We start from the raw sequence: 25,975 nt of genomic DNA, 5'->3' as shown, positions 1-25,975 counted from the left end.
GCTGTGTAAGATAATTTTCTTTTATGGTCCCATCAGATCTGTTTTTCCACAAATAAAATTCTCCATGCTGCTGCTGCTAAGTCGCTTCAGTCGTGTCCGACTCTGTGCGACCCCATAGACAGTAGCCCACCAGGCTCCCCCGTCCCTGGGATTCTCCAGGCAAGAACACTGGAGTGGGTTGCCATTTCCTTCTCCAATGCATGAAAGTGAAAAGTGAAAGGGAAGTCGCTCAGTCGTGTCCGATTCTTAGCGACCCCATGGACTGTAGCCCACCGGACTTCTCCATCCATGGGATTTTCCAGGCAAGAGTACTGGAGTGGGGTGCCATTGCCTTCTCCAAAATCATCCATCCTGTACTGTAATTTCCTGATTACTCATGTGCATCCCCCTGAGGCATAAGTTTGTGTGCTAACTAGCACAGAGTAAGCATCAAGTATTTGTCGAATGAAATAATGAGCGTATGGACGGATTGAGAGCTAAGGGGTTGACATCAAAGAAAAGATAAATACAGGTTGGAAATAAAGCCATTAGTGATGAAAATTTAATTTGGAGCTCAAAATTTGTATGAAATTAGTGGCAGACTATTCCAATATGGTGGGCTTCCCTGGTGGCTCAGAGGTTAAAGCGTCTGCCTGCAATGCAGGAGACCTGGGTTCGATCCCTGGGTCCGGAAGATCCCCTGGAGAAGGAAATGGCAACCTACTCCAGTATTCTTGCCTGGAGAATCCCATGGGCGGAGGAGCCTGGTGGGGTCGCAAAGAGTCCAACACGACTGAGCGACTTCACTTTTACTTCACTTTCATTCCCATATGAGCTTCATAATGTAATTTAGATTTCATGGGAAAAAACCCAAATATTCTGTTGGATATACTTAGAAAGGTAAGCGCTATTAATAATTACTCTGAAAAATGTCATGATACAAAATTCCTATTATTTAGCAAAGTTATAGTCAGGGAAGTAGAATTAATTCTATACATTACTTAATAGGTAAACATAATTATTTATATTCTAAAAAATTTAGCATGAAACATTAGAGTTATAATGAAATTAAAGGAAATAAACCATAATCAATCAAAAACTACCTCCAAGCAATAGTGTGTTAATGTGTCTCTTCCAAAGTTGAGACATTACACATTAATCTAGAAAATTACACTCTTAAGTTTAGTGCTTTACACTCCAGTTTAACAATTAGCATTCAAATGATTACTTCTGAAATTAATTTTTCTTCAAAATAGCAATTAAAATAATGCAATAATTCCACAGTCAGGTCTCTAGTACATGAAAATATGAAAGAGTTATTTATATAATTCACAAATATTGATAGTTATTGAAGAAAACTGTGCTTATCAAATATATTCTGCATTTAACACAGCTATAGTCTTTTGTGTGTGAACAGATTTAGATTCATTTTGGTTTCTAGTTAATATTCCTGACTAAATTAATGTCAATATTTTCAATTCATTAGAAAATTTGGTTTTTAATGTTAATTAAGATGTGTCTTAGAGACATGTAGATTATATTCATATCCATTCATGTAATTCAGAGCACATTCATTAAATGTCTCATGTTCAGAGGCATTGTGGTAAGGACCATGAGGCAGTTGTTCTCAAGCTTTATTGGGAATAATTATTATTTATCATGCCTGTTAACTATAAATTTGTGGATTCTACACATGGAAATGATAATTCAATATTTGAGATGGAATTCTACAAGCTACATTTTAAACAAGCACAGTGATAATTCTGACAGAAGTTATATACTTGTGATCAAAAAATAGCTGTGTGATATATTGAAAGATAAAAAGGTACTGACTGACTTGCCTTCAATATCTTACAATCTGTAATAGTTAATACAACTCATACACAGAACAACACTCTTGAATGGGCCAAAGAAACTAATAATGGTTTTGTTGCTGGCTGTGAGAATGAAATCATACTTTATTTCCGTATTTACCGGAAATTTATGTCTGGTAAATACACAGGATATTGAAGAAGTGCTTGACTGTATCTTAGAAAGTTAATTCCAATATATCAAATCTAGGAGGATGTGAAATTATAACAATAAAAGAAAGATACTTCTGTTTTTCAAAAACCAACAACATTTAGTACCTTAGCATTATCAGTCCCATTTGCTTTTATATACATATGTATGTATGTACATAAGTTTTCGTTTGTCCCGCCTCAAATTTTCCCAGTCTTATACTCTTGACTCCAGGGGAAACCCAAGCCCAACAGTCTTAGCAGTCAGTCCACAGATACATAGTTTTACACGGTGGTTCCATTGCCACTCATGCAGTGCTTCAAATCAACTCAGGAGGACCAGGTACCATGACAAATGAAAACAAAGAGAGTGGTTCCAGAGCTGATCCCTAGAGTATTTCTCATCCAGAGCTGATCCCTAGAGTATTTCTCATCCAGAAGATAGCTACTACCTCTTGCTCCCTATTCTAAACGCCCAAGCATAAATGGCTTATCTCTCCTACTTTTCTATGATTATTTTCCTCTGTGATTTATGAGGAAATGGTAAAACAGGTGTTAGCCTACATGGTAGAATATACATCTAGAGAGAATTGGAAGGATTTTATCACCTTGAAAACTAGGAGAAAAGTCTTAATTGGTTTTCAGATAATATTTTTGGTTCTCACTGTATACAATTAAGACCAGCTGTATTAGACAGGGTTCAGTCAATAGAATCAGGAAGTATGCTAGATGTTTTAGAGATACATAATACCAAAAATTAATATATAGATAATTAAAGGTTAATGAAGCAAAATGAGGGTGTTGAAGACCATAGATATTGATAACCACAGGGAATAGTTCCCATTCTTCAGTTTGAAGGAAAAGAAGAGATAGGATATTAAGAATCTAGGGACTGAAAGAGAAGTTTACTTCTCAGGATGGACAATGGGAGTATGAAGTGAAGTGAAGTCACTGAGTCGTGCCCGACTCTTTGTGACCCCATGGACAGCAGCCTGCACCACGCTCCTCCGTCCATGGAATTTTCCAGGCAAGAGTACTGGAGTGGGTTGCCGTTTCCTTCTCCGGGGAATCCTCCCCACCCAAGGATCGAACCCAGGTCTCCCACATTGTAGACAAATGCTTTACCGTCTGAGCTACTTATATATGTATGAAAGCGAAAGTGAAGTCGCTCAGTCGTGTCCGACTCTTTGCGACCCCATGGACTGTAGCCTACTAGGCTCCTCCGTCCATGGGATTTTCCAAGCAAGAATACTGGAGTGGGTTGCCAATGGGAGTATAGATCGCCCTGAATGATGTTTAGACCTCCAATAGCACTACCTTGCTGGTGTCTGGTTATCAATCAAAGCAAAGTTAGCTGGCACAGGTCCCTTCAAGGAATGTAACATAGTTGCTAGTCTAAGTGCTAAAAGTGTCTGGAGGCAGGGGATTGATGCTGTGCTATTGATTTAAACTTGATAAGGACTGGAAACAGGATATATTTTCCCCTCTCCCTTCTTTTGATCTTCTTTTATTATCTTCCAGTGGCAGAAAAAATAACAGTGCACTGGTTGGCAAGATAATCTGGGAAATATAATTTTTAGACCTCACATAGTTTCGGAATTTAGTTGAGAGCTTGGGAAATGTAGTTTGCATAACACAGTGCCTGAGTGCTTATTCACTCAGTCCTGTCTGACTCTTCGCAACACCATGGACTATAGCCTGCCAGGCTCCTGTGTCCATGGAATTCTTCAGGCAAGAACTGGAGTGGGTAGCCATTCCCTTCTCCAGGGGAACTTCCCAACCTTGAGATCAAACCCAGGTCTCCTGCATTGCAGGAAGATTCTTTACTATCTGAGCCATCAGGGAAGCATAATTACAGAGGAACTTTAACCGTTTGCTGCTGCTGCTGCTAAGTCACTTCAGTTGTGTCCGACTGTGTGACCCCATAGACGGCAGCCCACCAGGCTCCACCGTCCCTGGGATTTTCCAGGCAAGAACACTGGAGTGGGTTGCCATTTCCTTCTCCAATGCATGAAAGTGAAAAGTGAAAGGGAAGTTGCTCAGTCGTGTCTGACTCTTCACGACCCCATGGACTGCAGTCTACCAGGCTCCTCCATCCATGGGATTTTCCAGGCAAGCGTACCAAAGTGGGGTGCCATCGCCTTCTCCACTTTAACTGGTTACCTGGAGCCAAAACACAACAGGCAACTAACTAGCACAATAGCCATAACAATCTCTTAATTAAGAGATTTTTTTAAAGTATACATTAAGAAAGAGAATAATTAAGTACCTCCACTCATTTCACTGGGATATGAGAACAATAAGTGTTTAATTTGGTTAAAAGCATCTGAGTATCCTGAGAAGAACTAAAATTGGTTGTCTGATATGATAAATAACTAAAAGTTATTGTTCAACTATTCATAAGCTCTTGACACTAAAATGGCCTCTTCTCCTTAGAAAATCACTTCTCTGCCTAATAAGACAGCATGGTAGCTTGCGGTACCACATCTCAGCAAAGAACTAAACTGTCAGTTTAAAAATGTTACTTCAACAGAGATGGGATAAATAGAGGTAAAGAGACTAACCAGTAAGACATCATAGAAACAGTTACAGCAAGACATAAGGACCTGTGTTAAGAAAGCAGCAATGGGAATAGAAAGAGAGAACGTGTTTAAGAAATGTTCATCAGGTAAAGACAGTGGGCCTCACTAAATATGGGGAGTGAAGTCAGGAGAGGAACCTAGGATTACTGGAGTTTCTGACTTGGGAGGATGATAAGTGGGTAGGTATCAACCAAAAAAGGGACAATTAAAATGCAGTCTTAGGAGAAAGTTGGATAAGTTTAGTTTTGGACTTCCTGATTGCACAATATAAATCTATTTTATTCAGCATTCAGCTTTCTTTATGGTCCAACTCTCACCTACCAATGGAGGTGAGAATAACTCTTCACAATATAAATCTCATCCTCTGCCACACTCTTCTTTTGCCTTCAGTCTTTCCAAGCATCAGGGTCTTTTCCAATGAGTCGGCTCTTAGCATCAGCTGGCCAAAGTATTGGAGCTTCAGCTTCAGGATCAGTCCTTCCAATGAATATTCAGGGTTGATTTCTTTTAGGATTGACTGGTTTGATCTCCTTGCAGTCCAAAGGACTCTCAAAAGTCTTCTCCAGCACCTCAATTTGAAACCATGAATTTTTTTGAAATGGCAACCTAGTCCAGTATTCTTGCCTGGAAAAGTCCATGGATAGAGGAGCCTGGTGGGCTACAGTCTCCAACTTTTCGGACACAGGTGAGCACAGGGCAGATATATATCCATAGACAAATATATTTAGCACTACCTGCAGGTAATAGGACTAGGAGCTCAGTATATTTAGAAAATCTTTATGAATCAAGTCTCCTTCAAAAATTTTAGCAAATTTAAATTTACAGAAAAGTAATCAACAGGAAAGGATCAAGACCAAATCCTATACACAGTTAAATAGTTTTCTGGTATTATCTCTACAAAGAGTGAAAGCATATCAGAAAACCTGATCCCCAAATTCACATATCATTTAAAATGAGCTAAAAGATATCAAGAAAAGGATACAAGACATGAAAAAAGTCAGAATTTTAAAAATTCAGAAATGAAGTTAAGAGATTCCAAGATAAAGGAAAAAAAGGAAGAAAAATTACTTAAAAATAATAAAATCTATAAGCAGTGTAAGATCAAAGAAATATCACTAGCAATACCTTAAGAGAAATAGAAAGTAAAAAGGACGTGCATTTTTAAAAAGCAAAAGTTAATTTAAACATAGATAAAAGATATTGAAGAACATACTGAAAATAAGCAAATACAATTCATCAAATGTATAATAGGTGTTTCTGAAGAAGAAAATCAAAACAAGGGAAGAATATACTTACTTAAAACTAAATTCAGCAAAAATGTGCTTAAAAAAAAAAAATTGGTACTTGGGCTTCCCTGGCAGCCTAGATGGTAAAGAATCTGCCTGCAGTGTCGGAGACCCAGGTTGATCCCTGGATGACAAAGATCTCCCGGAGAAGGAAATGGCAACCCACTCCAGCACTCTTGCCTGGAGAATTTTATGGACAGAGGAGCCTGGCAGGCTACAGTCCATGGGGTCGAAAAGAGTAGGACATGACTGAGTGACTAACACTTACACTTTCCTTACTTATTTTAAAAGTATGCCATGTTACTGAGTGTCCACTCAAAACTACTCAGAAGGTTATATTCTAGCAAAGTTACTGTACTTAAAATTGCTTGGCACTGAGAGGGCAAAAATATATATGTTGCTTGAAAAGGGAAGAAAATTAGAATACAGTCAGATTTTTTTTGCCAGTAACGCTCTCCACCAGAATAAAAATCAGTAAGTACTGAAGAAATGCAAGGGGAAAAAAATGTGACTAACATTCTTCTGTCCAGCAAAGTCAACTTTCATGTAAAAGTGGCACAAACTTTTATCACCAAGTGAAACCTGTAAAATATTGTCCTCCCAGTCCTCCTTAAGAAATGTACTAGAGAAACTTGGACATAAGAACAAGTAGTATTATATAGTTAACAGATATAGTAGGTGACTTAAATATATTTGTATCTATCAATATATATTATATTGATATAGTTTCTTGCCAAGGAAACATAGGTATACAAATGTATACATATATACACATAGTCGTTTAGTTGCTAAGTTGTGTCTGACTCTTCTGTAACCCGATGGACCAGAGCCCGCCTGGCTCCTTTGTCCATGGGATTTCCCAGGCAAGAATACTGGAGTGGGTTGCCATTTCCTTCTCCAGGGATTTTCCTGACCCAGGGATTGAACCCACATCTCCTGCACTGCAGGTGGATTCTTTATCACTGAGACACCATGGCAGTCTTAGACACACACATACACACACACACACACACATATCTCCATAGGACTGTTTGAGATACATTAATTTCTATATCTATTATAACCATAAAATGAGGATAGAATATGCATAAAATATGTAAAAATGAAACTGATTTTAGTAACCATAGCTGGTAAGAGTAGTTTTATAACTATTATAATATAGTATCCCTGATGTGAAATAAAGCAAACAATTATGAGATATTTATTTCTATTATGACATGTGTCTTTGAAAATCACATCTTATACCCAGATTGTGGTCATGAAATGCCTTTCTTACTGAAACAAATAGGGGTCATGTAAAATTACTGACTCCATGTTTGAGACAGACAATGTACAAGCTCAGCTTGGAATAACTTATTATACTAGCTAGCAATGAAACTAGCCAAGAATTTGGGGATCATGTCAAAAGGACTGAAGAGCCAAATTGAAGAAGTGCCAATTGGCAAAATGTGGGACAATCTGGACTTCAATATGAATAAGAATGACAAATATTTTTGAAAATTACTTCATAGTGGTATTTAAAGAAAAAATTGAAAGAACTGGTCACCTTCTGAGAAAGACAAGGAGCATACCAATTCATTATCTTGAAACTGGTTAAACAAAAGAAAAATTCAAGAGTCTATTCTGCTTTTCTTGAAGGTCATAACCAAAATAGGTAAGTGGATCATTGAAGTTGACCTTTGTCCAGAGAACATTTGTCAAAGAAGATAAATAACCCTGTAGAAGAGAAATGGGCTATGGATATGAAGGAAATTTCAGATGAGGAAGTATATGAAGAATTTCATATACTTATGACAAAAAGTATAATTAAATGAATAAAATTTAATATAGAATAAAACATGGTCCACTTTCATCCTTTGGACAGATACACAAAGAAGTGGAAATGGAAACAAAAGTTTTTGCAAAAATGAGGAGCAACATAAACTTCTAGTTTTTGCTGGTGAGAATATAAATTGACATCATCACTTTGTTAACCAGTAACAGTTTGACATTTCCCAGGAAAGCTTAACACATGCAGGCTCTGCTTTGTGACAGTCTCATGCTACTTCAAAGTATATATTGCAGAGGCTCTGCAAATGTGCATTAAGACAGATGTTCAAGATGTTTTAGAATGGTTTATACAACATTATTCACAATATTCAAAAGCTGAAATCAAATACCATATGTATCAACAATAAAATAAATAAATGGCTGGGTATATTCATAATTAGAATATTACACTCTGGTAAAAATGAATGAGGAGATCTACACCCATCAACACAGGTGAACCTCAACAATTTAACACTGAAGCAAAAGAAACACACTGTGTAACAGAGATGCTAGGATTCCATTTATAATAAAGTGCCCCAGAAAAATATCCAGCAAGATATGGTTTATGGTCATTGTAAATTCTCAGAAGGAATGTGTTCACAGAGGTGTGGAAATACTTTATTGAACTGGGAGGAGGGATAGATACAAATTTATTGCATGGTTTTCCTTAAACTGTGTATATATGGGTATATGTGTAAGTATATCTGTATCTCTATCTCTATGTTTATCTTTATCTCTACATTATTATTTTCACCTAGTTTTGTGGAAGGTGAAAACATTCTCTCTTTCTTGCTTCCTCATAGAAGTGTTTAATAAAGCCTTTTAATGTATTTCATTGAATTATTTTTGGTTTTGGTGGGTGGTGGTGGGGTGGGCACTTGAAATGCTGTTCATGGATGAAGTTATTTAATCCTCATGAGGATGCTTGTTGGAGAGCATGGCTGTTATCCCCAACCTGAAGAAAGTCAAGCACAGAACAATTACTTGTGCAAGGTTAAGCGGTAAATTACTTGGTTCAGTGGGTAAAGAATCATCGGGTAAAGAATCTGCCTGCAGTGTAGGAGACATAGGAGACAGGAGTTCTATTCCTCCTTCAAGAAGATCCCAAGGAGGAGCAAATGGCAGCCTACTCCAGTATTCTTGCTGGGAAATCCCAATGAGAGAGGAGCCTGGTGGGCTACAGTCTAAAGGGTTGCACAGAGTCAGACATGACTGAGTGACTAAGCATGCACATACTTGTGCAAGATATGCATTCTTTATACATATTTTTTCTCTTAATCAGTATTGCCAGTACAAATTACTGCATGTGTGTGCCACACACGTGCATGCTAAGTTGCTTCAGTTGTGTCTGACTCTGTGCAACCCTGTGGACTGCAGCCTGCCAGGCTCCTCTGTCCATGGGATTCTCCAGGCAAGAATACTGGAGTAGGTAGCCATGCTCTCCTCCCGGGGATCTTCCTATCCAGGGGTCGAACCTGTGTCTCTTAAGTCTACCTATATTGGCAGATGGGTTCTCTACCCCTAGCACCACCTGTGAAATCTGAATAACTGCATACTCAAACCAAATGACCACACAGAAAGAACTTTTCATGGTTTCTTTTGGCCTACTAAATTAAATACAAATGCCTCACTCTTGAACTCAAAACTGTTGTAACATTTTAAAACTCATTTTTAGGCTTCTGATAGTTTTTTTTTTCAAGCAACTTGAATAAGTCTGTTCCTTCTTAAGCATGATCCTTACTCCCTCTTTACCCCACCCTGTCTTCATTCATGGAGTCTGCTCTCCACAGGGTACCTTCCACTCCCTACTGTCAATGGCAGAAACCAAATAATGTGTTCACCTTGTCAAAGGCTCCTGTCTCAAAAACACTGCAGTCAAATGTCACTTTTCCAGGTTGCCCTTTCCCTGTCTCTGCTACAAAGTGTTTTCTGACTGTCCCATGTAGATATCTTCCCTCCTTTCTCTTAGTTCACATAAAACTTTGATTTCTCTCTGTTGGAATGCAATGTGATATAAGGGAAAGAGCAAGATAATTCTTTAGTGTTTATTACAATTTGAAGGAGCTGATGAAGATAAAACATTTCGGTTGAGATACCAAACAAGATAAAGTTTTCTTGAAGCAAATGTAAAACTGAAATCCTCAGACCCTGAGAAAAGATGGAAGTGCCTTTCCTTTGGTGTCAGAAAGGGACTCACTTTGCTGTACACCGGAGAGAAACACAGCATTATAAATCAATTATAATCCAATAAAAACGTAAAAAGTAAACTCAAGGCTTAAAATGATCGAACTGAAACTGATATAAAAAATTATATAAGATAAACCACCATACCAGCCTAATTGTTATAGTCCCTAATTTCCTAGTGCCTATAATGTTTCCTTGTAATGCTAATTTATAAGTGTGGTAGTGTTTTTTAAGAGTACATATTGCTTTAATAGAAACTAATTTTAGACATGCTAATAAGTAAGGGATGTAACAAACATGAGTAGGTAGTTTTTCTCCTCATAGTATGGTCCTTGGGGTCTTCCAGGTGGTGTAGTGGTAAAGAATCCGCCTGCCAATGCAGGAAACGCAAGAGATATGAGTTCAATCTCCGGTCAGGAAGATCCCCTGGAGTACGAAATGGCAACCACTCCAGTATTCTTGCCTGGGAAGTCCCAAAGACAGAGGAGCCTGGCAGGCTTCAGTCCATGGGGTCACAAAATAGTTGGACATGACAGTGACCCAGCACACACGCACAGTGTGGTCCTCAGACCAACAATCATCATCTGGAAGCGGAAATGCCCAAAGTGAGACCTCCTGTATTGTACTCGTATTCTTTTTTTTACCTTTTTTTAAAATAGGGGTATAACTGTATTGTACATGTTGTACAACAAAGTGAATTAGACTCAATATAAAAAGAAACCCAATCAAAAAATGGGAGGGAGACCTAAACAGACATTTCCCCAAAGTAGACATAGAGATCGCTAATTATTAGATACATGCAGAAGAAAACTACAATGAGATATCACTTCACACTGGTCAGAATGGCCATCATCAGAAAGTCTACATACATCACTAACTATTAGAGAGATGCAGATCAAAGCTACAATGAGGTGCCATCTCACATTGGTCAGAATGGCCATCAACAGAAAATCTACAAATGTGCTGGAGAGGGTGTGGAGAGAAAGGAACCTTCCTACATTGTTGGCAGGAATGCAAAGTGCTACAGACACTATGGAGAACAGTATGAAGGTTCCTTAAAAAACTAAAAACAGAGTTACCAAATACCCTGCAATCCCACTCCTGGTCATATACCATGATAAAACCATAATTTAAAATGACACATGCACCTCAATACCCACTGCAGCTCTATTTACACACTTCTATTCTTAACAAGAGTCCCACATAATTTATAAAACAAGAGAGTGTGAGAACTTTAGAGCCCAGATCATATGCTGTATCATTTAATTATTTAGAGTTAGATGAGCACTTAATTGGTCAAAAAGATATATGAAAATATTCTTTCTACACTGTTAGAAATATGGAAGTCTTTAAAAAGCTAAAAATATACCTAATGTGTTTTTGTATTTTTATTAGTGAATCCTGACTGAAGGGAAATATATAGCTATTTCAATAATCATTCTGTTTATTTGCAACCAAATGATACAAAAATATCTGGATATGGTTATATATGAATATGGTTTGTTTCTAGTTATAACGACAGCTACATGACTTTGGGCAAGTCCTGATCAAGTGTGCCTGAGGATATTTTCTTCAAATTTAATTTTTTACTTTCTCTATTGATCATGCAGTCATACTTAGCATTGTGTCAGTCAACAGAGGCCATACTTTCTTTATTTTATGTCCACTGGTGTGGTATAGACTAAGTTATGTGATTTGCAGAATAGTTGGTTGATCTGGGATGCATGCTAGCAGCTCTTTAAGCTTTAATTATTGAATCTCCCCTCCTCACCTCAGTGATTCAACATCAATTCTGTATTTAAGCCAAGCAATGAAAATCATTCCTTAGGCATTCAAGGACAAACCCTTTTATTTCAATTCTATTATTTAAATCCATGACTGTGACCTATAGCTTTTAAAGAGAATGAGAGATGATTTCAGATGAATCATCAAGTATCCAGATTCTATTATGTAGTCTTGCTAACAAAATAGCAAGCAGCCAGGATGAGCCTCAATTATTTAGAAAACAAAATGGAAATGCATGATCAGAAAAATATCCATAATGTGATAGATATTAATATATCCATATATCCAATATCCACATAATATGCATAGAGATATAATATATCCACAGTAATATCTGATATCTGTAACGATCCCACATTAATTACAATATGTTTATCTTAGATACATATTTCATTTGTCTTTAGTATAATTCTCATCAGTAGTGTAAAAACTGGTAGATGATAATTTCCAAGTGTTCAAAATAGTGAACACTGAACAGGATCAGGAAGTGTTTCCTCATTAATTTCTCTACAGTTTTATCATGACCCTATGAGACACTTGTGCAACATAGATCAAAGTGTACAGTCATTATTCAAGAATACTTTAATTGTGTCACAAAGGTTTGAGTCCAAGTATCCTTATATGTGTGCTTAGTTGCTCAGTTTTGTCAGACTCTTTGTGACCCCATGCACTGTAGCCTGCCAGGCTCCTCTGTCCAGGGGATACTCCAGGCAAGAATACTGGAGTGGGTAGCCATTCCCTTCTTCAGAGGTTCTTTCCAACCCAGGGATTGAACCTGGGTCTCCTGCATTGCAGGAAGATTCTTTACTGTGTGAGGTACCAGGGAAGCCCTAAGCACCCTTATAGAGATGATTTATTTTTAGCTTGTGTGCTCAGTCACTCAGTCTTATATCACTCTTTGCAACTCCATGGACTGTAGCCTGCCAGGCTTCACTGTCCATGATTTTCCCAGGGGAGAATACTGAGTGGGTTGCCATTTTCTTCTCCTTTTTTTTTTTTTTAGCTTAACTGATTAAACAAATGAGAGCTATTTAGTTACTTTCAGCACAGTTTCTTACATTTGGGATAATTTATTAATGGGCTATTTATCAACATTTTACAAGGTAAATTAAATATATTTTATTTAATCAAATTGGATGAAACTTGAATTTTACAAACAATACACATACTTTTAATATGCATATTTGTAACTTATTAATATAAAAAATCTTACATGCTTGCATTAGCTGTTTTGTATAATTTAGACTAAAAGGAAAAATCATCAGCTATTAATAAATACTATAAAATATCACAAAATGATTTGTACAAAATGAATAATTACATAGTTTTAGTAGTTCAGGAAAATACAGATTTCACTAAAGAAAATGTAACCTGGAGCATTTGTTGTTTTTTTTTGTTTGTTTTTGTTTTTTGAGTTCTCCCTGAACCTCCATGTCTGGCTGAAATTTTGAAATAAAGATGATTTATGGTAAAAATAAGTTTGAGGAAGCCAGCAATATCCAGGCATTTTACAATCCTGCATTACTAAATAAATCAGCACCCTTTATTCTTCAGTGGCTAAAGGACTATCATTTTCATTTTACTTTGCACGTGGAATACACTATTCTCTTCCAAGGTCACTGTTAGTATCAGGCTGTAGATGCATTTGTTAGAGGCTTATCTAAGGTTCGTTACTAAGTGACAATCCAAAGCACAATATAAACAACTGTTCTATTTATTTTAGGCTATCAAAGATCAAAGAAGAGTTTTTTTCTAGCTCTAGTTACTTAATATTTCAATGTGTTATCTTTTTATTTCCAAATAAATCTCATTTAAGTTGAATACTTTCAGACCTCATAAACTTATTTCCTGATCTGATGCATAGGGGAACGCTTTAGAGCTGATAGGGCTACCAAGGGCAGGGTTCCGTATTATTGGTATTATGACTCAGTAAGTGGTTTGTGGAACAGAAAGTAGTTGAGAATAGGGATGATAAAAGTTTGAGACTGAGTCCTGACTTTCTCAAATATATAGAATTTGGTATGATGATGAGAATCTGTAAAAGAGAAGAGGAAAAACAGCCCAGGAGATAAGAAAAAAATGAATGGCAAACTTCTCAGGAAAGAGTTTTAATGACTGAATTAATGGCAATCAGAAGGGTTTAGGGCTCAGAATGCTGCACTGGGACCCATAATCATGACTGTTCTTCAGAGACAGGTTGGTATCATTATCAGGGGAAAAAGTTATTGGAATACATACTTAATCACTTTTGTTGTCATTTACAGGCTTCTCATTTAAGGTGAATTATTTTTAAAACTGCTAATGATGCAACATAATATTGTACTAGCAAAATAAATATGACAATAGACAGATTATCTCAGTTAATTTGAAGACTTGAAATCATCCTACTGTTTCTGAACATTTGATGCCTGAATCAACTTGTGATCAAAATCATTTTATCTGTCATTTTTTACTGTGAACCATCTTATCAAAATAAATTTGATCATGGATTACGTATTGTTAAAAGCAGTGTTTCGTTGTTGTTTAGTCGTTAAGTCATGTCCAACTCTTTTGAGACCCCATGGATTGCAACCTGCCAAGTTCCTCTTCCTGTGGGATTTCCCAAAAGTACTGTTACTGCAATTTAAATGATAATACCACATATGGCAATCAATGCTACTGCAGATTTTTAAAACTACATATGCATAGTTTTGCTACAGCCTCTCCTTGGTGGCACTTTGTTTTTTAACAGTTGAATATATCAGAATTGGGGGATGTTAGAATAGTCAAATAGTTGAAAAAGTATTCATGGTAGTGAGAGTAGTTTTGCTCTCCATGGCTACAAAAACAGAACTTGCTTTCCACTCCTCCCCCCACTGCTATTTAACACCTACCATCCCTTAGCTACTTTGAAAGGATGCCAAGTGTCCAGGATGAGGGGAAATGAAAGTTCAAAGAGACATTTCAACCCTGCTATTTGAAGCTACTAGTGAAATAACCATATCTACATATATGAGCCAAATTCAATACAATAAAAATATAGAAAAAATTAATGTAATCTTAGGATACTTAAATCACCTACTAAAGTAAAGTACTTTCAGTTTCCTGAAAGTGAACACTACATACCATAGATTTTTTTATTAGAAATATGTCAGTTGACACTTCATAATATTTAACAGGTGTGATACAAATAGAGGTAGTTTAAAAGCTAAATATTGTTAAATCATTTGATACTGTTGATGATAAAAAAGTGATACCTCAAATTTTGGTGGTAAAACTTTGCACAATGAAATATATAAACCCTTCTTGCCTGAAATAAACATCAAGCAAAACAGAAACAGAAAATCAGTTCAAGTGATGGTTAGTAAGATATTTGTCAACTTTGAACATATTCACAAATGGAGTAAAATCATTAAATTTACAAGACATAATATTGGCATTATTCCTTGTAACTATATGTAGCTATAAATAAATATATGCCTGTATAACTTTTTGTAATCAGATATTTTTGAAGTCACAAACTGTGTTCTACTTGTATTTTATAAAGAATAAACATCACTGTGAGGAAGACATAATGGTGTATTTCAAATTCTTAACACAAATGACACCTTGGTAAACTTTCTAGAGCACAATATTTTTAAGACATTAAGAACATCTAAAACTATGGCATAACATGCTTTAGTGATGTATCAAACCAGCCAAACACAGTTAAACTATTATGGTGCTTTATAAAAATAGAAATGTGACCTATGTTTTGCTACTTGCTGTGTCCCTCTTTATTCCACTGTGGGTTCCTAACCACTTATTAAAAATGGAAAGCCAACAGCTATAAACCCGTAGAAATATGATAGGCAACCCACTTGCAACAGATGTGGATTTTTTCACTGTTTGCCTGGAGTTGCTAAAAATCATCTATATCTTAAATCTCCCCAATTCTGATGGATAGTTGCTTTTACCATACCTGTCCCTTTCAGTAGGAATTGAAAACAGGATTTTAAAGTAAAAAAATTCATTCTTGCCACCTTGACAAGTACGGTTTTGTGAGAAAATTATTAGTAGTTGAATATCCTCTACTGTCTCTACTTCTTGTGTGAAATAAGGCAAAAAGTTATCTATTAATATATAGCAGGTTCTCAAGCTTATAAATAACTTCAGGAGTGAAAAATCCCTGTAAAAGGCTAATTCCACACACACTCACATACATACAATTTATAGATTAAGTTTTAACCTAAGCTATTTTTCATAATATTTTTATGCCTTAAAACCCTGCAATGTTCAAATGACAGGGAAATTATGGTACATATAAATACACAGGAGCAAATGAAAATGAAAGACTATTTAATATTATCCTAATAGATATGTATCATAATTCCAAAATACAATGGAGGGCTTTTTAACTCTTAATGAAAACACTTTTTCAATGTTTTTTTTGTCTTCCCTTTTGTGGCATAAACAACAGAAGACAGGTAACCAAAAGAAATTAATCTGATAAATGACATTAGTACTAATAAGAAGAACACATATCCTTCCTGCTCCTACATGAGTAGAAGAAATGCAATTTTCACTAGGAAATTGTACTAATACAGCAAACAATTTTGTGGTCCTTTGTTCAATTACTATCCAGTGTACTAAATCCCAACTATTTACTATGTTAAATTTATTACTCTTTCTAATAGGAAAACATATTTCTTTATATTGTCTTCATTTTGTACCTCTTCTGGGTTCTATTCCTTCAAACAATTTATTTGTTTTATAAAACAAGATCCTGGAAGGAAGGGGTGTTGATGCTTGAGGCATTGGTAGTGTTCTAAATTTACTACACGAGAACTGAAAAGTAAATGAACTTTTCTACCACCAAAGTCAGGAAAGGACATTTCTACCAGGTACAAAGTTGTCAGAAAAATCACAAAGCCCTTTGTGATTTAGAGGGAGACTATCAGGGCAGGCTCCAGATAGGCCTGCACAGGTCCAGATTATTTTATAAAGTAACCCCCTTTGGTATGACCTGAGTTAAGTGAATAGTTGAAAGTTAGACTAGATCCCTCATTTTGCATGTAAAGAGAAGGAAAGGAAACGTATTTGGTGGTTTTTTTGGCGGTTGTTACTTGGTCATTCTATCATATGTAATAGTGACTAATCCAGCAATACCAGAAATGGTTTTCAAACCCATAAATCAAAATAATGTGAATGATCGTTGAGATTTTTTCAGAAGAACCAATTCATAGGAGTTAAATTCAAGTATTTTCTCACCATAACTAGCCATATATTTAACCAATTTCTTTGTGATCTGAACATGATGCAAACCTAATAAAATTTATATAATGTCATGATAATATAATACAGTTAGAGAACTTTAATATCAACACGGCTCACCCATTCTGGCTTCATGAATATACATTTAGCATCCATCATCCTAATTATTTCATGTCCTACAGATTATCCCACTTTAAAACTACGAATTCTCAGAACTAATGATCATTCATTCATTTTACTCAGGAAAGCTGTAATTTCCATTTAAAGTCATTATTTAAAAAGAAACAAGACGCCCAAGAATGCATATCCCAAATAACAAAAAAATGGCTTTGTTTTCATTTCCAATTCCTCTAGCCTTTTTCTGAATTCACTATCATTATTTCTTTATATTCATAGTAATAGTTCTCCTTAATTATATTTCAAAATCAGTCCTTTAGAAATGGGGTTAGAATCATACACTTACAGTCTGTGATTTTTAGTGTCCTCTTGACTTCTCCACTTCCTGAGCCCCCACAGCCATCTTCATCATCACAGTCCCCGCTGACCTGTTCAACCATGCCGCCACCACTGCCCATGTGAAGTTCCCACTTGGTGGGTTTGGGTGACCTACCCTGTAACAACTAGATATGGATACCAAAAACATTTATTAATAGAAAGTTCAAATCATCTAAGGATGCTATTCAACAACATACAAAACATATAATTGTTTTCTTATGTGGATACACTATTTGATGTGGACACCTTAACAAATCAAGCATGAAAGAAAAAGAAACTACTGACATAATAATAAATAATGGGCAAGGTCTTCCAGCTATGAAGAGCTGCAATCTGCCTATTAGCACTGTGATACAGTTTTGGAAATCAAATAAAACCAGGTCTTCTTTCTCATGAATATTTCGGTTAGAGAATCCTGTTTCTGAATACACAATATTAAAAGCAGGGTAAATTAATCTCCAGTACAACAAAACTCCCTCTGAAGAGTATTGGCTGGTAATATACTGTTTTACAAACCAACAGTCCTAAATTTCTCAAAAAGAAGACTGCCATTCTTCTAAAAAGACTCAGTGAAAGAAATATATAATCTTGGACATGTACATTTATAGTTTTATTTAAACTTTATGGATTAAATATGCATACCAATGTATATGGAACAGAAGAAAACCATGGAACAAAAGACTCAGGTTCTAATTCCATTTATACAAATAACTCAAGAAATTTAACCAATTTATTTGTTTCTCAAGAATTTCACTTACTTTGATGAGCAAAATATATAGAATAGCCACTTCCCCCTATAACATGGGGAAAATAATATTTTGAATAATACAGGACATGCCTGAACTCCTTTTCCAAAAGGTGATGTTGTGAATAATGGAATATTTCACTTAAAGCTGACTGAGTAACATGATTTGGAATGTGACATTTACACCTCTAAGGCATTTTTGGAGGACCCATCACCAAGCATGAGCACTGGAAGGTACTGCCATGTTATGAATGAAACATATTACAGCTGAATGGTTAATGGGAATTCAAGTTTTCAGGGTGTTTTATGAAAGTATTAGGGTTGTTGTTTCTAAGAGCTTTTCAGAGATTTCAAATTTTCAATACAGAGATCGATTGTATTAATTAGCAGAAAATAAATACACAACTCAAGGAGAGCATTTTATACTGAAAAATATAGAGCAAAACATCCTAAGTACATATAAGACAAACATGTTTAGCATTTAAAGAACACTAACATTAAGCAGTGGAAACAGTGTCAGACTTTATTTTTTGGGGCTCCAAAATCACTGCAGATGGTGACTACAGCCATGAAATTAAAAGACGCTTCCTCCTTGGAAGGAAAGTTATGACCAACCTAGATAGCATATTCAAAAGCAGAGACATTACTTTGCCAACAAAGGTCCGTCTAGTCAAGGCTATGGTTTTTCCAGTGGTCATGTATGGATGTGAGAGTTGGACTGTGAAGAAGGCTGAGCACCGAAGAATTGATGCTTTTGAACTGTGGTGTTGGAGAAGACTCTTGGGAGTCCCTTGGACTTCAAGGAGATCCAACCAGTCCATTCTAAAGGAGATCAGCCCTGGGATTTCCTTGGAAGGAAGGATGCTAAAGCTGAAACTCCAGTACTTTGGCCACCTCGTGCGAAGAGCTGACTCATTGGAAAAGACTCTGATGCTGGGAGGGATTGGGGGCAGGAGGAGAAGGGGACGACAGAGGATGAGATGGCTGGATGGCATCAGGGAGGCCTGGCGTGCTGCGATTCATGGGGTCGCAAAGAGTGGAACACGACTGAGCGACTGAACTGAACTGAACTGAACATTAAGCAACAACTTTGACAACTGATTAACTTTCAAAATTAAAAAATAAAATTGGGTCACAAATTCTGAAATATTGCAGCTCCTTGAGATTTATTTTCCCTGAGAAAAATGAAACGTTAAAACAATTTGAAAATAATTTTAAAATTTTAATCAGAATTTATCCTATTAATCAGCATTTCCCAAATGTTAATAGGTGTTACATTTTATTTATTTATTTATTTATTTTTTGGGTGGTGTTACATTTTAAAAGAAAGCTTCTTTCATGGTCAGTGAATTTAGAATTAAGTTAAAGAAAGTTTCTTATTGTATTTAATGTACTGATATGTATGCTACTTCCTGTAGGGAGATATGGCAATGGGAAAATATAGATTTGTAACAAAGTATATAAAATTCAAAAATCTGAAACGGCAAAGGAAAGAAAAAAGGCATTATTCTATAAATATAAAATTTTTAATTAAGTAAAACTAATTATTAAATTATTAAATAAAATATTTAAAAATTTTAATGAATTTCATAAAATATTGCCATATATCATTTGTTATTTAGCATAATCACAAAGGGCTGAGATTCAGAGGTTCAACACACTCAGATTTAAATCCTGATTCTGACATATATTAACCATGTGACATTGGGCAAATTCCTGAACAATTCAGTTCATTCAAAACTAAAATAGAGACAGTAATATACCAGGGTCATTGTTCTTATTAAGAGAAAAATATATATAAAGTATACTGAATAGTGTTTGCACATTAAAAGGTAATGCATTTTGATAATCATTATCTTTGTTATTATACATTCTATTGCAATATTGCTTAAACACTTAGAATTCATTAACTGAAAAAATATTTGATAAAGAATTCAATTATATGACTTACATTAAAATTATTCAAAGTTGTATATGAAAAGCACAATAAAAGCTAAACTCTCTGATAAGTGTTATTTCTTTTGCCTCTGACACTTTTTCCCAACATTCCCCATTTCAACTTTATTTCCCTGTTACCTAAGTATTCTTTCACTATTTTACTGGGACCTTGGTCAGAAGAAGAAACCTTGTCAACAGCCCTAAGAATGGATAAATCACCAAAGATCCAACCCAATGAATTTGAACTCAAAAATGCAAACAGAAAGATAGCACATGTAAAATAAAACTTACTGCTTTAGGTAATTAGCATGGGTTGAAAGAAATTAAATGCATTATCTATCAGAGAATGATTAATTTATTTATAGTGCTGGTAAAAATAATAGATGACAATAGAGAAAAATTATTATTTTTAAAACCATTAATATGTTCATTATACTACATTTCTCCATCACTTCAGTGACACTCCAAGAAACATTTAAGACACACAAACTCATATTTTTAAGAAAGAAAACTATATAAAACTTATTTAAATTTAAACTATCTGTGGTGCAACAGAATTATAAAATGGGCCCTAAGATTTCTCACTTGAATCCCTGGGGCTGTGAATATGTCACTGTCACATCCACTATATTACATGGCAATAGGAATTTCCACAAATGATCAATTCATTCAAATACATCCATGATCCCATTTGATTATGCTCCAGGTCCCTATGATCCCATCTCTTTCTGGAAGAGCCAGCACCTCCATCTCCATCTTTTCTGCATAAAAATTCTACTTTATATGTTCATTTCCTTCTTCTAAATCATAAACATCCACAAACATTCATTTTCATTCTCACAATTGTAGTAAAACTTAATTTGTGAAAATCCCCAGTCAATAACTAATCAACAAAAACAATCAGCTTTTCACACCAAGACCTTATTCAAAACCCCAATTCTTTATGACTATTCTGATTTCTTAGTTTGATCATCTGTCTCCTCACATTTCCAAAATAATAAAAATAAATGTCCAGTTAATAATGTAAATCCCCTTTTAGTCTTTTCAGACTCTTTCAGGGAACCCATCCTAACAGATTGCATTCTCATCTGTGTATAGACCATACTTAATTCTTTATCTGCAACCCCTGATACTCTTCAGTTCACCACTAAGCAACAGTTAGATATAAAAGGTACTGTATTATTTTATATCTTAAAATAGAACTATTCATTTCCACTATTCATGTGTCATTACAACTTACTCTCCAGCTCCCTCACTGTGAGGGACATTGGTCTCTCCTGCCTACTACCACCATTTTATTTCCTTAAATCAGTACTTTCACCATGCCATTTCTCTGCCTTAGAACTTTTTGTGACTGGGTAGTGTCAAAACCCACTGGTGTCAGCATGTATCCAGAGGAGAAATGTCAGTCTAGCTAGATGAGCCACAGAAAGAAGTCTTATGATGAAATGTTTGGGAAATACATACCAAGTCCCCTTCTTGAGATCTATGAACTAAAGGCTCATAAGAAATCTACAGTAAGCAATCTTGTTTAGTTGAGATTCACTTTACATTTCCCAAATTAACATATGCAAACTAACCCCTCCTCTCACACTACAAACACTGACATTATTTGGAAATGAGTCTATAATAAAAAAGTTCAAATTTTGCCTCCAATCAAGGTCCCATAAAATATACTGTTTCTTAAATTATTATATCTAAAACTGCAACCCCTGGCACCCAGATTCCACTACATAGCATTTTGTTTTTCTCACAGTCATTGTATGAATTTATTTGCCCGGAAAATCCCATGGACAGAGGAGCCTTGGCAGGCTACAGTCCATGGGGTCACAAAGAGTTGGACATGACTGAGTGACTAACATGTATGTTTCTAACTTTGTTTATGCTCATTTTATGTTCTCTTCCTTCTCATCACTATCATAAACAGTACGGCCTTACATCACTAAACTAAGCCAGTCTTTCAAGGAAGAAACCCACATGGAAGTAAAATTGTCTCCCTTCATTCTCATCCTGCCTTGGCTCTGAACTTGCCCAAATGTAAAGCTGGTGGCATTTTGAATACTTAGACCTTTTCCCTGTCTTGGGGGGTAGAAAGTCAATCAATACATACATATTTATAGAACTATTACAACAGAGGAAAGGACATGATTTTGGGTCCCAGCCACACATTAATGGTGTGCCTTTAAGCAAGTTACTTAAGTCCATTAAAACTCATTTTATTCTATTGAATAATAATGCAAAGGAAAGGAAAGCACTTTATATACTATAAAGTACTCTGCTCATTTACAGTGTTCTGTGCAAGACACAGCATTAAAACGGAGAAACGCACAAAGTAAGGACAGAGTAGGAAAAGAATTCAACAACTTTTAGGGTGTTCCTTTTTCCCTCAATGGCAAGCAATTTGTGCAGTCAGCTGATTAGACGAAAATAGTCAGTTTGGATGACTGATGCTTCCTGCCTATGTTTAATTGGTTTAGGAAGCTCATTAGGGATGCTATCTTGGAGGATGAATTTGGTGAGTAGAATATCTGATGACTGTGAGGCAAATGTATTTCTTTCAGCTGGTGAATTAATCTCTCAATAGACTCAATTTGCTTTTTACTAACTGTCTGGCAATATCCCATCGCTGCAATAGCCTTTCAAACACTTACAATAAAATCTGGCTATTGATGGCTTGCATACACATGTTTGCTGTAAAAGACAAACATATTCATCACATGTGAGAGCAATAGAATGTGCTTCAAAATGCAATATATAATGATACATCTCTAAAATATCCCCTCCATCCTTTTACAATCATTTACACAGATATATAAGAAGTAAATATATGTTTAGAAAACTTTGGTCATCATAAACAGTATGTTTTAGTCATCTGTTCAAACCTAGACATGGTAGAAGGTTCTGTTTTACAATTTTGTATTATTGATGGGCATGTATGTTGGTTGGTTAAAAAAAAAAAAAACACTGACAGAAAAATTTCAAAGCAGAAAACAGAAGACATAGAAAAATTGTGCTTTCATTTCATCATTAATAAAGTATCTCTAAAGAATATATATAAAGTATAGAACAAAAACCCTCTATGTATAAATACATGCAAATATGTATGTATATATGAATTTAATTTTGTTATAAGGCAATTGGTATCTATACTTTCATAAAATTGAAGTAAAACCTATAAAGAAATGTATGGGAAATAGAAAAACTACTGAAGTGTATAATATTTAAAAACTGGAACTCTGATTGAACATTTCTTACGATGTATTTTCAAAATGTATCTTTGCAACATATTTAAATTAGACACATTTTAAATAAAAACTCTTTATATAAAATGTTCTCATTTTTTTGCAGTTGAACTTCCCTTTCCTCAAATCTCCAGTTTTGTTCCCATCCATCCCCTCAACCCACTCCACCCTATTTCACCTTTGTCATTTATACTTTTTCATCTTTTAGATGTTTTTCTTCTTTTAGATGTTTCTCTTATATAAAACTTTTCTGCTCTTTCTCTTTCAAAATTAGAAAATATTTTATCCCCCAAACCTAAATACTACAAATCTTCAGATCATATTAAAGATTATGTTTTCAAAAGCAGTTAAACCTTTATAGACTATCCTACCTAAAAAGCCAAACACATTCTACAATATGTCATGTTATATTAAGTTGACCAGACACAGAAGTCATTTCTGTAGGGTTTCTTGTCGGTGTTTGCTCTAAGTTTGAGCTTTCTGATCTCAGCTTCTGTTGTGCTGGTAATTTGAAAGGTCACTGTTCTGTGGCATTTGGTTTGTGCAATGCAGTCTGACAATTTACAAAAGTCTTGTGATTTTGTAAATAGAATACTGAACTTAGAAAAGGCTTACTACATTCACTCTTGGTCTCTTAAACTGTAAAGAAGTCATTTGTTCTTTTTCTCTTAAGAAAATTCTATGTATTTCCCTTCCACCATGCCTGACCCTTACCTCCAGCTCAAAACGAGGCCAGTTTCATTTTCTGAGCCGCCATAACAAAAGTGATCAGATAAGTTTATAACTAATGTGTGTCCTTGTCTAAACTCTAAACTAGATCTCACAGGAGAGTTAAAGCTAAAAGCTGGTGAGTTAAGTGCAGGAATAGAATGGAACAGTGGCAAAACCTCAAATAAGATACAGGAAAATTGTTGGCCCCGAAGAGGAAGTGTGCATGCCAAACATTGTCAGTCATCAAAAGGCTTTTGTGAAATGTCTACAGCAAAACACTAGAAGGACCTGAAAAGAAATGTGGAAAAAGAAAAAAAAACAAAAAACAAAAAACATTTATTAGGAGACAATCCCAGAGTTACTGTTGGAGACATCTATCAAAACATCCATGCTTAGTAAGCCATAAACAGATGGGTCCAGAAGAACAGTAACAGGAGTAGGAGAAGAAACAAGCATACTTGAAGGGTGAGTAACATAAAAGGACCCTGAAGCAGGAGAAGAAAGGGAGAAGAGAATTGGAGGTTATAAGTAGATTAAAAGCCCATAACACGTTCAATGGAATAACTAGATATGCAAATGCAAAATTCTCAAGTCAAACATTTCATTGTGGAGACACGATGTATGGCAACTACTAAAAAACTTTAAACATATGGAAATTACTTTCTTGATGCCACCTCTTACTTCAAAGCTAATTTATTAATTTCCTTAATCACTGCATGTTCACCAACACACATATGCACACCAAGTCACATGGACATATTGTCACCCACCAATATTATAGGACAGAAAATATCATCTCAGTTTCTGGCTGATTCAGGTTCATCTATGAATGCATTAAATACATTCTAAATAAGAATTATCAGATAAATAATTGTATTATTTTATATTCATGAGGTTCAGAATATATTTATATTGTTAGTGGTATGGTTTATCATTGTGAAGTCATTTTCTTTGTAGGTTGGAAGCCTGCATCCCTTTAACTAGGTCTTTATATGCATGGGGAGTATTTATATATTCACCAAAGTAATACAGTGGTGGTGGTGGTTTAGTAGCTAAGTTGTGTCCGACTTTTGCAATCCCACGGACTGTAGCCCTCCAGGCTCCTCTGTCCATGGGATTTTCCAGGCAAGAATACTGAAGTGGGTTGCCATTTCCTTTTCCAGGGGATCTTCCAGACCCAGGGATCTAACATAGGTCTCCTATGTTCTGTACTGAGGCAGATTATTTACCTACTGAGCTACCAAAGAAGCCCAGACATATAAGCAAATTTGCCCCAAATGTGCAGTTACTTGTGTCCTGAATTACTTCAGAAAACTGCCTCTTCCATGTAGAGGTTCACAGCAAGTAAAGGTGCAAGTGATTTACTGTTGAGAACATGCTTAGCTAGTTGCCTAGTTATCCCATATCATCTTCTTGACATTCCAGAGCCCAGCAACTGAACTTCCAAAATCAAGGACAGACCAAAACTGAATATCTACTGCTTCTGGGGAAAATAAGTGAAAGCATTCCCAAGCATAGATGGACTGATTTAGATAAATTCAAGACAAATCAATATCATCTGGTAAATCTGGCTTCTGCTCACCACACTCTACCATATCATAAGGTAGTTTTACAGGCACTTTCTAGTTAATGATATAGATAGGGATTCATTTTACAGGGTCAGCAAGTGAGTGTTTTTTCCCCCCTTATTCTACCAAAATGTTCCCTCACCTGGTTCAATCATAAGGAAAAGAACTGTAAGTACCAGTGCCTTAGTTATCTGCTCTGACAGGAAGACCGGGTCATTTTTATATGATATACAAAAACTAGCAATTTGCATCATTAGCTTAGATTTTTCCCTACCATTTTTTTTATATAGCTTCAGTGCGTTTCTGGCAGGCCTACAAGGCTTGTAGCATTCAAATGTTTTGTGTTTTAATCATTGTCCTTTAATCATTTATCTGCATAAGACTGATGTCATAGAAAGATAACACAAAATAAAAAAGAA

The 25,975-nt window shown here is 35.6% G+C and overlaps 1 protein-coding gene across 7 annotated transcripts in view; it reads right to left on the bottom strand.

The window, feature by feature from the left end:
* The window catches only part of GPC5 (glypican 5), a 1,566,851-nt gene that overhangs the window by 760,135 nt on the left and 780,741 nt on the right, over positions 1-25,975 (bottom strand). For all 7 annotated transcript variants that reach the window (XM_061435203.1, XM_061435206.1, XM_061435202.1 and 4 more), the window contains one exon: positions 17,321-17,477. In XM_061435203.1, coding sequence (XP_061291187.1) covers positions 17,321-17,477 — 157 coding nt within the window. The remainder of the gene's footprint in view (positions 1-17,320; positions 17,478-25,975) is intronic.

Source organism: Bos javanicus, chromosome 12 (genome assembly GCF_032452875.1).
Source record: "Bos javanicus breed banteng chromosome 12, ARS-OSU_banteng_1.0, whole genome shotgun sequence".
In the NCBI taxonomy this organism is placed as follows: Eukaryota; Metazoa; Chordata; class Mammalia; order Artiodactyla; family Bovidae; genus Bos; species Bos javanicus.
Note: the sequence above shows the minus strand (reverse complement) of the source record. Positions and strands in the feature narration are given on the sequence as shown.